Source organism: Syngnathoides biaculeatus, chromosome 11 (genome assembly GCF_019802595.1).
Source record: "Syngnathoides biaculeatus isolate LvHL_M chromosome 11, ASM1980259v1, whole genome shotgun sequence".
NCBI classification, from domain to species: domain Eukaryota; kingdom Metazoa; phylum Chordata; class Actinopteri; order Syngnathiformes; family Syngnathidae; genus Syngnathoides; species Syngnathoides biaculeatus.
This window is the reverse complement of record NC_084650.1, coordinates 25,471,715-25,488,189: the sequence shown is the minus strand read 5'-3', so window position 1 is coordinate 25,488,189 and position 16,475 is coordinate 25,471,715. Positions and strand designations below refer to the sequence as shown.

The 16,475-nt window shown below is 40.3% G+C and overlaps 1 protein-coding gene across 1 annotated transcript in view; it reads right to left on the bottom strand.

Annotated features, from left to right (window-relative positions):
• Positions 1 to 7,356: 7,356 nt before the first annotated feature.
• LOC133508635 (FERM and PDZ domain-containing protein 3-like) overlaps positions 7,357 to 16,475 on the bottom strand; it is a 78,627-nt gene continuing 69,508 nt past the window's right edge. Inside the window, exons 3-5 of the mRNA XM_061834878.1 lie at positions 8,472 to 8,583; positions 7,689 to 7,843; positions 7,357 to 7,571 (exon numbers count right to left, since the gene is read on the bottom strand). Of these exons, the coding sequence (XP_061690862.1) occupies positions 7,465 to 7,571; positions 7,689 to 7,843; positions 8,472 to 8,512 (303 nt within the window). The 5' untranslated portion in view covers positions 8,513 to 8,583 and the 3' untranslated portion in view covers positions 7,357 to 7,464. The remainder of the gene's footprint in view (positions 7,572 to 7,688; positions 7,844 to 8,471; positions 8,584 to 16,475) is intronic.

Here is a 16,475-nt window from a genome sequence, read left to right as displayed (position 1 = left end):
ATAACGGAGCCATATTTGCAAGTGTGTGTGTAAATGAGATACCACTCACAGATAGACGTTTATCATTGTAATGACAGACATTATTGTTACAATGACAAACATTCTCGTGACAATGAGAAGCAACTTTCTTTTTTTTTCCATCTCCTTTTAGGGGCTCCGTACCATGGCAATATAAGAATCATCCATGCTGTTTTCTGCAAAACCTCAAACTTGCACTTCTCTCAGTGAATTAGTGTGACAATTAATTGAGGACTGTAATGCTGTGTCAATAGAGCATATAAGAGTAATCCATAAATAAAACTCAAGTATGTCCCTTGAATAAAAGGATTTGAAGTGAACTAGAAAGTGTAGGTCCTTCAAGTAATAGCAATAGTACGCCATGCATTTTGGTATTTATCTCGAGCGATTGTGTGGTCATGAAGCACTGAACCAGAAAGGGAATGATTATAATAATTTTTGATACACAATAGCACAAGTGTAACAGTTGTTATCTATGAGCATTCACACTATGACAAATGGCCACCAGGACAAGTGGGGTCTAGGGTGACTTTGTGAAGTCCTGCTTACGCATCTGAGAATTTTAAACCGTCTGAAAAGCAGTTTATTCAAGGCTAAACTTCTCAACCAAAAGCTTTCTCTTTGTTATACAGACGTCCACACCCGAACGCACACATCCGCATTTAGTGGAGAATGGCTTGTGAAAGGATATTTGCAGATCAAACAAAAGAAATGAGCTTTGGGAGATTGAGGAAAAGGGTAACAATAGGTGCTGGCATGAGATTCAGAGATACAAAAACTTACTGAGTCTGGATCACTGATGGACACTTGCTCTGAAAAGCGCACTTTGGGCGGGTTAGTTCGCAGGCGGGCCTTTTTGGCTGCACTTATAAAGGCAGATTTAGGTGACTGTGGAACAGTAAAGACAGAAAGTACAGTTACTATAGCCATTAAAGGGATGAGAAACTTGTAGACAAGTGACAAAAAGGTTTGGCAAATTGTTGCTGACAAATGAAATTCCCATCAGGCCTTAAATGTTAAACTCTTAAAGGACCTCTGTAATACTGCGAACATTTGCACCTTATCCACTGATTCGCACAAATAGTTACAATTGGTCTTTCCCCCCACATGTTATTTTTACACTATATTATTATTATTATTATTTTAAACTGGTCAAAATAGCATAAGACCAAATCTACAAATGCTCTTGAACTCTATAAATATCTTAGAACATTGTCACCTAAGTTGATTACGTGGATGTTAAATTTGAGTAAGCTTGTTTTGTTAAAATCAAATGCTGTCAAAATGTGTCGCAGAAGGAAGGATGCAGATTAATTTCAGTTTACATACAGTACACAGGTTTAGTCAGCTCATTGTTTCACCTTTCAAAAAGAGTTTAGAAAGATGATGTAGCACAGACGTTATATTTGTGAATTTAAACAGATTCTTCATGGGCACGGTTGGCCATGTTTGTAGAATTTCAGTCAACCACACTGTAATAAATTAGTACTTTTAAGCACATTAAATTAGCAATTAAAGATTATTTTGGGGTCCAGTTATGTTCTTCTGAGCGTGTGATGGAATATGATAGCTTTACAAGTGAAGCTTGTAATGAAGATAGCTTGTGCCAGAAGCCATAATCTACCATTTGAATCAAAGTCGTTGGAATAAATTTGTAATTTTATTATGTATAGTGAATTACCGTTTGAACATAGTTTTGGGGTGCTGTTGTGCAATGTAAGCTTAAATACCAACCTGAAGAAAGCATTCGTAGGAAACTCAAACAAAATGTTTTTTTTTTTTTGGGAGGTGTGGGGGATTCCACTCCACAACGATTATATATAAAATGAATATTGATACTTTATTGAATAATACATTCCTTTATCCACACTGTCGACAGTATGCGATGAATTTGATTTCTAGCTCCGTCCTTCACGTCACAACAAGACATGGTGGCGTATTAATTGAAAGAGATGTACCCAGGGCAATTAATTATTTACCGATTGCTACAAAACATATGGTGGCCTGGAAGTGCAAAACAATATAACAAATTGTGAAACACTTATACATTTTACAAAAGAAATTAGCAAAAGCCAAACCACTTTTACATTTCAGAAAAGTAAACAAATGAACACAAGCAGATACACTTTTACATTTCAGAAAACAATTTACAAAAGTCAAAAGACTTAATTTCAGAAAACAAATGAACACAAACCGAAACAATTTTACATTTCAGACTTTTATGAAAAATAAAGAAAAAAATTACCGTTACAAATGAGACAACCCAGAAAGGAATCCACCGCATTTTCTTGGAAGGACACACCCTGCTCCAATTTTACAGGCGCTAGGACACGTGTCGCTGCACTATGATTGGCTGCTGTATACCTGTAGAACACGTGCTACTGCTTCCAATGCAAGACGGTAAAAGAAGTATGTGACTTAAGTTTGAGTTGAAGGGTTAATATAAATGCCATTAACCCAAAAAGTTGTTGAACACTGTGCAACGCGGTCGAAGCCGACTGTCCTTACCATCAGATAAAAATAGGAGTTGCCGCCTTTTCTATATAATTATGCATGCCCTGAACAGGGAGACCGCAGAGGCGTTTGATGCTCCATCTACAATATATTGTACTTGCTCACAATGCGGCAGCATGGCTTGCAAACCAGAAAAAATTATTTTCACTATAGGGGAAAGCGTCTGTGTATTTTGACTGAATGTAAACCGGGACAATAACACGCTGAGCAAGAGCAAGATCAAAATCAGGGGTCGACCAATCAGCCGCTTGAGGAAACAAATGCCAAACAATGCACACATACTGTAGTTCAGTGGGGTTCGGCAGCTGTGCTCAGTGAGTGCCTGCCTTAACCACCATAATCCTAATTTTAATTAATTCTAAACTGCCTTAACTTCAACAGAAGTCCTAAACCTAACCAAAATAAACTCCTTGGGCTTTTTATTGTTTTTTTTTATATCCGGGATAGGCTCCAGCACTCCTACAACAATTGTGAGGATAAGCGGCTTAGATAATGGATGGATATTTTGGATGGACATCTGGTTACATCTGTGTAGCCTACCCTTTCTGCGATAGAGGAGCCAATCATGTTGAAGCGGGGTGTTTCTCTCCGACCAGTTCAGGGTGTAGTCTGCCTTTTGCCTGAAGTTTGCTGGGATAGGGTCCAGGACTCCCTCGATGCTTGTGAGGATAAGTGGCTTGAAAGATGGAATGAATTTCAAAGAATGTCTGTGAAATGGGACATTCCCTTTCTGCGTTGCCTCAATTGTAATTTGTTTTGTCTTTTGTCCAAGTGTTTTGGCTTTTATTAATTTGCTTTCTGAAAAGTAAACGGGTTTTGGTTTGTGTTAATTTGTTTCATGGAATATAAAAGTGATTCACAATTTGTTATATTGTTTTCGACTTTCAGGCCACCATAAAAACCGATTGATATTGGTGGAAATGACTGCCAGCAAAATTTTCTTTCACAAAACATATAGATAGAAAGATTTTGCTAGTGAAATATAAGCCATCTGGATGCTATACCTGTTGACCCTTTAAGATGGTTGGGCTGAGTACAAAAATGACGTAAGCCCTTTCTTTGCTCAAGTAACACCTGCGATGACTGCATTTTATGAAATAATACATGACTAGAAAAAAGGTTGTAACAATAATAGAATTCAGAGAAATTTACAACAAAGTTTGATGTGATTGGATCAATTACTGATTATTTCTTTGTTGGGTTTGTTTGCTCATCAATCAGATCATATATTTAAACAAATTCTAGAAATTATATGCACTCAGTGTGTCCGAAAAGTTCCAGGACTAATCTCACAGAAGATGCTTCCAACCCAAACTACAAGTTTTCTACTTCTACATGTGGCTGCCATGCCAAAACGCTGAGCATCTAAATTTTGGGGGCCAAGAAAAACATTGCCATGCTGGAGCAACCTTTCTACTTACCCAACTTGGCTCCTTGCGATATTTCTTTCCGCTTTCTGAAGCTCAAGTGGCCCATGAAGGGGACCTGTTTTGAAGACGTGGACATCATCAAGATGGCCTTGATGAGTGAGTTGTGGAGGCTCCTGGAAGAATCCTTCCAAGAGTGCATGAAGGCATGGTAGAGAAGGCTGGGAAAGTGCTTTAGGCCTACCTACTGCAGACTGCGTGATGCTGTCGAACCCGATTGGACCAGACCATCGGATAAAAATCAGAGTTGCTGATTGACCCTGTACATTGTGTGACATGGTATGGGTGCTCCGAACAGCGAGCCTGTATAGGCATTTGATGCAATATATACAGTATATTGTACGTTATTATATTTATTAAACTATAAAACAAATCGTTCATTCGTTTTCTGAGCCGCATATACTCATCAGGGTCGCTGGAGTGCTAGAGCCTACCCCAGTTATCAGGCGGCGTACAATCTGAACTGGTTGCCAGCCAATTGCAGGGCACATAGAGACAGACAACCATCATACTCTCAATTAAAATATGTACTCTCGGGCAATTTAGAGTGTCCAATTAATGTTGCATGCTTTTTGGATGTGGGAGGAAACCGGAGTGCCCGGAGAAAACCCACGCAGGCACGGGGAAAACATGCAAACTCTACGCAGGCAGGGCTGGGATTTGAACCCCAGTCTTCAGATCTGTGAGGCCAACGCTGCAACCGGTTACCAACCACCGTGCCATTAAAAAAAAAAAAAAAAAGATTAGTACTTAAAGAAAAAGGCTGTTTCTAAAGAGAGTGAATGTGGGTGAGTATAAAAGCCAGTGTCTCGCTTGTTTATTTGAACTACTCTGCACCCTACATTTGGCTAAGAGTAACTTTTTCATTTACAAACATATTCGGTATTACAAATACTGTTAAATATTGATGCAAATAAAACTTTGATGCTATATAGCCATTCGATGTCTCACTTGTTTAAAACCCCAAAATGTATTTTTAGCAAGAGTGAAAGCTCATGTGCATTTTGAGTGGGTGTAAGTTGCAAGTGGCTGTAAACTGGGTCCCCGGGATTCAAATTCTGAATGGCGGCAAAACGAGTGGCAGACTGAAGATGACTGGCCATTCATGAAGACAGTTACCAAACTATGCAGACTGCGACAGTTGAGTTGGGTTGAGCCGCATCGCTCGGTGTGTAATGGCCTTTAGACTCCAGCTTAAAGGTTGGAGGTTAAAATTTGAAGTTTACATTTTAGATTTGAAACATATGTTTTGTGACAACGTTCCTGCCTGGAACTTTCCTGACACACCTCGTATCGGTCCAAATGCTTTTTGTTCTTGTAGCATTACAAAGTCTTTTCCATGAATTCATCCACCCATCTATTTTCCATTTCTTTTATTGTTATATTATTATATAACTGAGAGACACAGTCTCTCCAGCATATTTTGGGCCTTCTCTGGGCTGAACAATGCCCGAAACATTTCACCACGGAGGTGCCCAGGAGGCATTCGTACAAGATGCCCGAGCAATCTGACACAGAAGCTCTTTTTGAAAAGGACAACACCACACAACCGAGTGAAGTTACCGGGGCAAAATTAAACTATTGTTTCGAGCCATATTCAGGTGATATGCGATAACGGCCAAACTGCATCCCCGTCTGAGCCACTTCCACGGCAGAGATGAGCCATTGCGGCTCATCGCATCCGGCCGGGGTGGCTTATGACGGAGCCGAGCCATACTGTTTCAGGGGGGTGTTCATAGACGCCGCAGTACGATGAACCACACAGTCAGCCGGGGCGCTTTAGTGCGCTCACGCAGCCAAGTGACACATTCTCGGCTGGGTTCTTCAGAGCCGCCCCTGTCCGCAAAGCCCAATGCGCAGCCTTCGCAGAAGATGTGACTGCCGCACGCGGCACCTCAGCCGGTGTGGCTGATTTTTGGCGTCGTGGTGGCATATAATGGAGACGAGGCGTGCTGCTTTTAGAGGGTTGCTCACAGCCACCGCAGTATGTGATGAACACTATCGAGCCGGGGTGCATTACTGCACGCACGAGGCTCAGTGAGACATTGTTGGCTGGGTTCTTCAGATTCACAGTCGTCCAACGTGCACATCGACATATTTCATACGCGGATCTTTTGTTATGTTATGAGAGACCGATTACGTGGTCCGCCCCAAACTATTATTTATTTAGTAGCTCAATACACACCTACCTGTGATTTGTAACCCACGAAGCTCTCGTCCTCTGCACCCGTGCAATCCATTTTTTACAACGAACCGGATCTCTTGCAAACTTATGAAGGGTAAATCTATCCTCCCGAGTGTTCAAGCAATGTCCAGCAATCCAATGAGCTGGCATTCTGGCTAAAATGAAGGAACAATGAGCTACCTTCCCGGAGGTAAAACTTATGGAAACAAACGAGTCCATTTGGGGGCGCAGCTGTCATTTACGTCATTTCCTTCTTCTTCTCGAAATCAAATCCCTCGAGAGGATTTTTATGGCGGGAGTCACAAAATGCTGCATACGTCAAAATCATGTTTGTGGTGAAAAAACGCATGGGCCCATATTGGCTGAAGTTTTTTCATTAATAACATACTAAAAATCATCCAATTCATGACAGTGGACCTTTAAGGGAGAGGCGAGACATACTGTGGCGGAAACTCATTTCAGCCACTTTGAGCTATGTTGTTCTTCTTTCAGTTACAACCCACAGCTTTTAACCACAGGTGAGGGTAGGAACAGAAGTTGACTGGTAAACAAGAGCCTTGCCTTTTGGCTCAGCTCCTTCTTCAGCACCCAAGACTGATACAGAGTCAGCATCGCAGAGTAACTGTATAGTTTCCTTTGCAGTTTACCCACAGTACATAGTAAAACATATTTCCACATATGAATGTGACAGTTGGATTGTTCCCTGACATACAATAACATGAAACATTCTGCTTTAAATTGCAAACACACCCACCTGAATTTTGACCTCATTATTTTATCAGCTGAGATTGTGAAATTTATACAGTAAATGAAATTTCTCCATGATGGATAGATGCTTTCAATGAATGACTTGTAACTTTTCTGAGAGGTTTACCAGAAGAGAGATTACTCAAATAATTAAGCAACTAATGTGTGGGTTTGCCCTTTACAACATGCATTGAAAGAAATGATGTGAGAAAGATACTTCTACGCACCTGATGAGGCTGCAGCACAGTGAGAACAATAGTATCTTTGCAGCGTCTATGGGGAGCACAGCAGAGTGGAGTGGGTTAGGTAATGCAGCTCAGTGTTTGGACAGCTTTGCCACTTTCTATCTGCTATTTCCTCTCTGTACTTCAGCGATGAAAAGAATGACTCAACCACCATTTGTGTTCATGTGGTCATGTATCGCTCACAGTAAGTACATTATGTTCCTTTCAGGCCACCCTCTTTTAATTTTTTTTTTTTTAACCTATGTTCCCTTTTACTTTTCACTTAGCCTCAGAGTTGCTCCCCTGACCCTAAACACTCCCACCCTCCCTCCTGGGACAGTAAAGGATGCTACCTTACAAGGTCTATGACTCTCTCTCGGGGCGCGTCGCTCACCGTCTCCTCGTTAATGGCCAAGATCTGATCTCCGGGGAGAAGCTTACCAAAGGAAGGTCCGTCTGCAGATAGATGGCATCACACAACCAACATACAAAGTCATATACTTGAACTCATGTTATATTACCTTGACGACTATTAATTCTGGCTTTAGTTTTCTCCCATTGGCACTGACTAACCAGCAGAGACGGAGCGTACAACGACGGGCCTTTGGCTGCCTGCAATGAAGCCAAAACCTTGTGTAGGGTGCCTCTGGATGGTGAGTTGTCTAGCTGTGGCAGGACTTAGGGTACCACTCTCCATACCATCTTGGCTCTCCTCTAACATTGCAGAGCTAAACATATGACATACAAAAATTAATTAGGGAAATATGACATTTTGGAGAAACTCTGATAAATAATTTTAATGTCCAGTCTCTACATTGATCGTCTTTGCTGAGATTAATAACAAGTAGTTGTGAATTGTCACAAATACAATACTCAAAAAGTACAGAGGAGTATCAAAGCTACATTGAAGAGTCAAAAAGTTCTTCCAAGAAAAAATGTTGGTAGATGTCAACATTTGTCTCTTCGTAATATTTCAAGAATAGAGTCATAATGTTATGAACATACACAAAGATTATATCCGAATGGATACAGTATCTGGATAATGTCAAGTTCCATTATAGAAAACCAAGACCCAGAAAATGTAACTCGGGTTATGACCAGCACTGTGGCAGTTTTGGGGCACTGACTAGGAATTGATAATGCGCTAGCTGCAAGAAAGGCACCAGCCTCTACGTGTCACTTCACTACCACCGCAACCACTTTATGTTAATAATCCCTAAAAATTGCCGAGATAATTTCTTGTCATTTAAAAAAGATCTATTGATTAGTAGGCCTTCAAGAAACCCACACAGCCTTTACCCTGCATCACATTGTGGCATCGCATGGATAACAATAACTGAAAAAAAAAGTGAATACCTGTCAAATGCATATGTGTGTCCATCCTGGACCTCGGCCATCCCCTGAGATTAGGGAGCACCATGGGACAGGTTCGTGTTGCAAAGCCCACCCTCTTTCCAAAGTCATTCACCTGTACAATAAATGTAATGCTTTTGTTAAAAGTGCAACTTGTTGCATGATGCATAAATCAAGAAAAATAAAAAAGATAAATGTGAACATGTGGTATGCAAATATATCACTAAAGCAGGATCTGCAAGACCGCACAAGGTTAGAGTAAAAAATATAAGTATACATTTTCCTTTGAAATACTTGATAAAAGCACCTGGCATGAGACTTGCCGTAAAAATAGCCTTCATCAAGGACATAAGACGAGCAAATGCAAAGAAGTATTTAACACAGACTCAATCAATATCTGTGCCGCTATTGTGAACCACGCAACCCCTCTTAAAGATACTCGTGTGGGAGGAAGTAAGAGTGAGATTAGTTGGACTGCTGGGAGTCTGTACACTGGGACACGGGTTGTCTATGGCAGGAAAATGTCACAACAAAGTGACAGAAATGAGATGGAAATATATAAACATTTTAGCATCTGACCTGGTTAGACTTCAAACCGGATGTGACATTAATGCTTTAAAATGGGGAGAATGAGAAGAGAAAAACCATGCCAAGACTGCTCAGTTATTATGCATCAATACAAGAACAAATGCTTTTGTGAGTGCCACAAGCAGACAACAAACTCTCGGTAACTGGGGAGCTGAATGCTTCGGTCAATAGTTTATTGATTTAAATTTTTGTCACTTGTAGTTTGTGCTAACAGCGGCTTAGAATGGATATGGCTCATCTACTATTCCAGTGATGCATAACTGAGCTCCACCCTGTGTCGCATGAGAGACCATTTATCTTTGATTAATTTATTTTTAATACATGATGGGAAATCTATTGTAGGAATTGGGTAAAAAAGTGTGTAATTAGATAATAAACTATTCGACATTCATCTGTCGATATCACGGTGAACAGCAGTGAAGAATGATGTCACCTCAGCTGGTACTACTGCTGCAAAATTATAAGTTTGTTTGACACTGATGACTGTCTCCCCATCTATTATCTACTATCTATTATCTTGTCCATAGGTACTTATCAGTCCAAGTCTACCTACATTTCTTTGCTCTTGCTGCTTCTCTGAGGAGTTTTAATTGCCATCTGCTTCCCTTTCCAGGTGCTGGAAGGACAGCCATCTGGCAGGTCTTCAAGGAGGTGCCGAGGATGGCTCACTTATTAGATGTGTCCTGTGAGTCCTTATTAGGGTCGTGGGTGAGCTGCAGCCTATTCTGGCTTACTTTGATTAAAAAGAGATTCCGATTGTTTCTACCCATATGATAAAAACATGAAACATTACCTGTATCTTGTTAGTTTTTTTTTCCCAAAGAATTCTTCCGAATCTAAGCACTTTATTTTGAAGATGTAATACTTTATTTGCTCTTATTTTGAAATTTTAAGCCCTACTCTTATTGAATAAATTAAAAAACACACAGTTGTGCTCATATGTTTGATTACCCAGGCAGAATTTATAAGATGGGTTCTATTCTTTAAAGAAAAGATGAAGGGCTATATGAAACACATTTAATTTTAATAGGATTCAAATTAAACTGCCAATCATTTCAGAAAAAAACATTAATTAAAGAAAACCTAACCATAAAGAAATCAATTATGGTTGTTCATCAGTAATCAGTCATATTAAAAAAAAAAAACATTTCACAAATTCTGCCAGGGTATGCAAACCATTCAGCACAACTATACATATATGCGGTCGTACGTACCCATGTCATATTGGAATAAAACTTTAGGCTACACTTTTTTTTATAACGTTACGCGGTGGTGACATTTTGGAATGAAAGTGTAGAGCTTATTCATAACCTCTGTTCGGTGGGATAGATTTATACACACACATCTTCCCAATACCTATGTAAAATGTACAATACATATAGACTTTTGACACATTTTTTGAGGGGGTGGGGCAAATAGGCATTATACACGAAATTACAACACCTTGTGTTAAATAATTGATACAATAGATACAATGGTTTATTAACGTTTGACTTTTAACTCATGTTAGACAATAATCTGCAGTAAAACTTTCTGATACATAGAGGGAATGGAACAAACTGTAATCACTATTTTTCTCATGTATTAGATTAGATAGATTAGCATGGCATGTCCTGAGTGATAAATACACTTCATTTTCTTTTTCTGTGCATTTAACAAGAATGCTATTAAGGAATTCCATTTGAGAGACACCAAAGTCTTGACATGTCATTGCAGTGTCTCTTGGGTTTCCACTTTTGTCATGATATGATATGATATGATATGGGCCCCCGACTAAAAACCAGCCAGCAATAGCTCGTAAGGGTCTCTATACGGGAATTTCCTGACATGTTGTTGTTTCAGTTTCTAAAGCAATACTATTGTTTTTTCATTGATATAGGCCAATGACAGTCATCTCTTGGGGCCCCTTGGCTAACAAATTGTCTTTGTTCCCTGCCTTGTTACTTGTTACATTTCTAGATGGGGTACACCCTGGACTGGTCACCAATCAATCATAGGGCAGGCATCCATAGACAAGCGTTAACCCTTACTTTCACAGTATTCGACATTTTAAAGTCAGCATGTTCTAGGACTGTGCGAGAAAGCTGTTGTAGCCACATAAGCATGTGAAGAACATGCAAACTCCACACAGGTATTCCAGAACTAAAATTTGAATCCTAAACCAAAACAGGGAAGCATACCTGATAACAAATACTCTACCATGCTGTGTAGTAATCCAGATGATACAAAATACATCACACTGCCAGTTTTACATTTCAGCATGCGACAATGGTTAACTGCCCAAAAAAGGCTGCATTTATTGCATCAGTTGCAATGAGACAATGGAGAATGAGAACCTCTTTCTTTTGGTCAAAATGATTAGACTATGGGTGAGGAGACTCAGGACAGCAATAAAATTGAGCGTTGTAGTCAATTGGAGACTGGAATATAATAAAAAGGCAGAGAGACAGGGTAAGATAGCTTTACCATGTTTTTTTTTGTTTTTGACCATGTATCCTAAAATGTTATAATGTTGCAGCAAATCTGGTCATCCAGTGAGCGATAATATTCCAGAAAATAATACATGGTAATGCAGTGTTATCTCACATATTTATGATTCACCTCAGACAGAGCCCCCTATTTCCAGAGTTTTTTTTGGGGGGGACCTATCTTCCGTATTGAAATCTCACCTACTCAGGCCGTAGACCTCCCTGATATAAAAGCATTGTGTTCCTGACATCTTGGTGAATTTTGGTGTCAAGGAAACACGTCAAATTATAGACATGGCATTAACCTAGTGAATAGAAACCAATGTTTTACTGACATTTATAGGCAACTATAAAACTTTAGATGGGTGTATCCCAAAGACTTGCTCGGTCCCTTTTCCTTGCAAATAGCTGTGGAACACTGCATGTGGTTTTGCTCGTAGAAATATATCAGTATGGAGTAAAGCCATGTTGAGCCAATTAAGTGTGATGCTGTGGAAAAGAGGCATACAATGAGGATGATGTTTTGCTCAGTACCTAGACACTAGGATATATAGCAAGTACCTTTGCAAGCATAGTTTGCTCAGTTTTTTTTTTTTTTTTTTACAGAAGCTGAAATTAAGGACATTGCTTTGTGGCTTTGTAAACAGCTCACATATATTCAAATTGCGGACTGACTTTCGAGAAGAAGTGCGAGAGCAATGAAGGTTGCCAGGGGACACTGAAGCAAACACATCTACCCGGCGATAGCAGCATTGTGAAAATGCCAAGAGGGAGGACACCGAGGAACTCTGTCAAGAAATGATGCCCAAGGGCATTAGCAGGTCTGTCCGTTGCTATGACTACAGCTCTCAGTGTAGCTTGTTGAAGCCCGTGGGTGGATGAGAATAGCGATATGGACCCTGCATCTTAGGGAGCGCTCGCCAGCTGCTGTATGTTCCCACGCAGCAGCTGTGGCCAGAGTTTAGTGTCCACTTGTGCACAGAGGTCAGGGCACCTGTTATACACTCTGCCCCCTAATGTGCCAAGCTGCAACTGCTCTGCATGGCCTCTGGGTCAGGTTCAATAAATGACCTTCACTCATGTTCCTTTAAAGACTGGCAGTTTTATCATTAGCTTGAGGGGGCACTGCATCACAAAAAACAGTAGCAGTGCAGAATATGCGATCGGTGGTGACGGTGGCAGCGGGACTCTGGAGGCCACCCGCACATTAATCAGTCTCACATTTTGTGAATCCGTTAATCGATCTGTTTTGCAAAGCAACAATAAACACATTAAGTGGTACATTATACGCGATGGGATTTTATGGCGAAGGTATTGGCTCAGAATAACTTCCCCACAGGCCTTCATTCAGCCATTTTCTATAGCGCTTGATCTCATCCGGGTTGTGGGTGAACTTGAGACTCCTGTCAGAGGTGAGGAGAAACATGCTACATTTCCGCCATATATGACATACGTAATTAGTGTCATTACAAACCAATCAATTATGGCAACAAAATTTTCTTTGGTGTTGATGACGACGGGGTCAAGGTTTACAGACTTAATTTCCTGATCTGGAATACATCTAATCTTACAGTAGCCTCATTTACTTTGCTAGACTGAACTGCAATGGGGGTACGAGAGGCGATACTAAGGAGATTGTAATTTCCCCCAGGAGTGAGCTGAATGACATCACAAATTAAGCAAACCCTTTCTGTAAATGTTACAAAACTGTCCATTGAGTGCTGTGAAAAAGTGTTTCCGAACTTGCTAGTTCATGATTGATTTGATCTTTTTTCCGTCTTATTCTTCATAATACTAATAATAACTAATAATTATTATCACCCCTCAATGTTTTTGATTAGCAAAAAATCTGATACAAATTAATTGCATATGCATCAGTTTGGAAATGGTTACAAAGCCAGTTCCAAGACATTGGGACTCCAGCGGCCCATGAACGATGAGGCAGACCCATTAACCTTTATGATACTGAACTAAACAACAATGAAGTAAATAGTAATACTAATCAATTAATGATTGAGCTCTAAAAATTCTATAATAATGTTTTTGTATTTTTTTTTTACATTTACCACTGACAAATAAAGCACAGTACTGTGCTTGATGAGTGGAGTGTGTCTTATCAGGGAAACTGTCTTATGACACCTGTGTGCCATATCAGTGTGTTCCATCCGTTCACAGAGAAGTCCTCTGCGGGCGATGACGAAACGTTGCCAACATTTCGCATCACTGAGAAAAATTCCTGAATCTGCTAAAATCCTTTCAACATGATGAAAGAGGAGACACGCTTATCCCCTGATAAAATGAGCCTTCTTGGACTAAGAAGATGCCTTTCACACATCAGGCCTCTTGGACCCCATAGGCGGGCTTCAGTTTTCAATTTGCTATGAAGAAACCTTTGCTAAATACGCTTTTCTCATTTCTATTTGCAAGGATTTGAGGTTTTGAGGTGAAAGACTTAGAGAGGCGTTCAACAGAAAGCAGCTTGTCTAATCCGCTATTCCAATGATGGCTACCCAGCACACATTAGCATAAATCCTGTAGGGCAGTACAGCCACTTCACTCTGTTGGGAACATGAGTGCTATACTCTACATACAGTACCTACAAACAGTATCTGTAAGGCTATGACATGTTGACTACTTGTAGAATAGACACACTTGTCTCTTATTTCAAAGGAAGTAAACATTCAAAGCAGGTCCACATCTTATTATTTTGTTAGGAGCATCCAGCAACCAGACTGCTTTCTCTTGTTCTTTTCCTCTATATTTCTCGGATCAATCTTTTCCTCTCAGCCCGGGTCAGTCTGTTTGCCTCTATCAAAGCAAAACATACTGCCAAGAAGCAAATTGTGACAGTACAGAATTAGTCTACGATGTAATGGGTAAATGTTCAGTGCGTTGACGGGGGGCTTTATCTCTCATGACATGTCAAACAATTAACAGTTTATTTTTCCATTTTCCAGTCATGGTGTTGTTTTTCTGTACAAAGCTTTCTATATAAGATCACATTATATGTGATGTGACATGTAAATGGTGGATAATTTTGTTTACAAAGACACTCCTATTATGATGTTGGATTTAAACAGACTGTCATGTAAACAGTGTTTTGTGTTTATCAAAATGCAAATAACGGTGACTGGTAAAAGTTAACTTGGAGGCTTTGTAACTCAAACCCAAACCAAAGTCAGTGAATATTTTTGGAAAATATTGTATCAAAATAAGGTCTGAAACATGTGGTCAAGAGACGTGGATTTTTGTTCCTGTTTGCAAATTCGTGCATTCATTAGCTATTTTTGTTTTGGATCAGTAGGATAAAAAGCTTAGGAGGATCCAAGACAGCTAAGAAACAAACTTGGGGAAAACACCAGCATGGGCATATAAGTTCTTTTTCATGATTGTTGTCCAAAGCAAACAATGAAAACAATGCCCCTATTATTCACTGGACGGTGAAGCTTTGTTGATGCACCTCATCCTCTCGCTTTGACCTCAACTGAGCTCCTTTTCTGTTTCTCTAAGTCACCTTTGTTTGTTAGCAAGTTAACCAAGATGAATGAATAGGGGAGATAGTGGGTAGACATTCTCATGCCACAAACTGAAGTGTCACTGATGCTGTAGCCTGACTCTGTGCAGGGATCATTGATTGTGTGAATTTAAGTGCGACTGGTTGTCCTCGTCTATTTCTGGCCTGCGACTGACTGGCGACCAGTTCAAGGTGTGGTCCGCCTTTCGCCTGAAGTCAGCTGGGATTGGCTCCAGCGCCCCTTTGACCTTAAGAAGCATAGGAGGTGTTGAAAATGGATGGATGGATGGATGGATGGATGGACATATGATATACACAAATGTGGAGCTTAAGTGTGATATACTAAATTAAGGGTTACTGTGATGTGGGGCGGAGCCAAAAGTTGACCGGGATTGGTCCACAGAAAGGCACAAAGGGGACGGGAATCTCCCTTCTCACCCCAGAATATGCTTTCCAGAGAAGAGGTAACAACTGGCTCTCTCCTTCTCATCACTTCTGCTTTTCAGCTGAGGTGGTTGTGTTATTTATGGTCCATAACTGTTATTCTTGAATAAAGCCTTTGTATACTGTACTGATGAATGGCCGATGTACACATGAGGAGCGAAGGGTTTACAGACCATCTTAAGTACAAAATTGAAGTGCACACTGATATACACTGTAGAGTATAGACAAAGTTATCCACACCGATAGAATCAATTAATTTCTTTCTTGCCTCTTTCCTGTAGGTCCAATGACAATGGGACAACTATTCAGGCCGAATCCATACAAGAAATCCAGTTGTACACCGTTACTCTCCGATGATATTTGTTTCCCAGCCAATTGATTTAAATCTGACAGCCAACAAACATCTGAGTAAATTTAGCTAGAAGATACAGCAACACAGACCTAACCGAATAGTTTGGATTATTTTTATTTGGGTTATGTCATGTTTGCTTGGCAAAATTCAGCGGCGGGTATTTTTCACTGAGGCTATTGTTTCCCCAACAGAAAGGAAAGGACGAGTCATACACATAGGATGGAAATTGCTCCAGAAATACACATTGAACACAAAATACAATAATATTTATATGTATCCATCCATCCATTTTCTGAGCCACTTATCCTCACAAGGGTCACGGGAGTGCTGGAGCCTATTACAGCTATCAACAGGCAGGAGGCGGGGTACACCTAGAATCGGTTGCCAGCCAATCGCAGGGCACATTGAGACAGACAACAGTTGCACTCACAATCACACCTAGGGACAATTTAGAATCTCTAATTAATGCATGTTTTTGGGATGTGGGAGGAAACCGGAGTGCCCTGAGAAAACCCACGCAGACATGGGCAGAACATGCAAACTCCATACAGGGAGGGCTGGGATTGAACCCTGGTCCTCAGAAATGTGAGTCCAACGCTTTACAGCTGCGCCACCATGCCACCCTTTTATATTTATATACT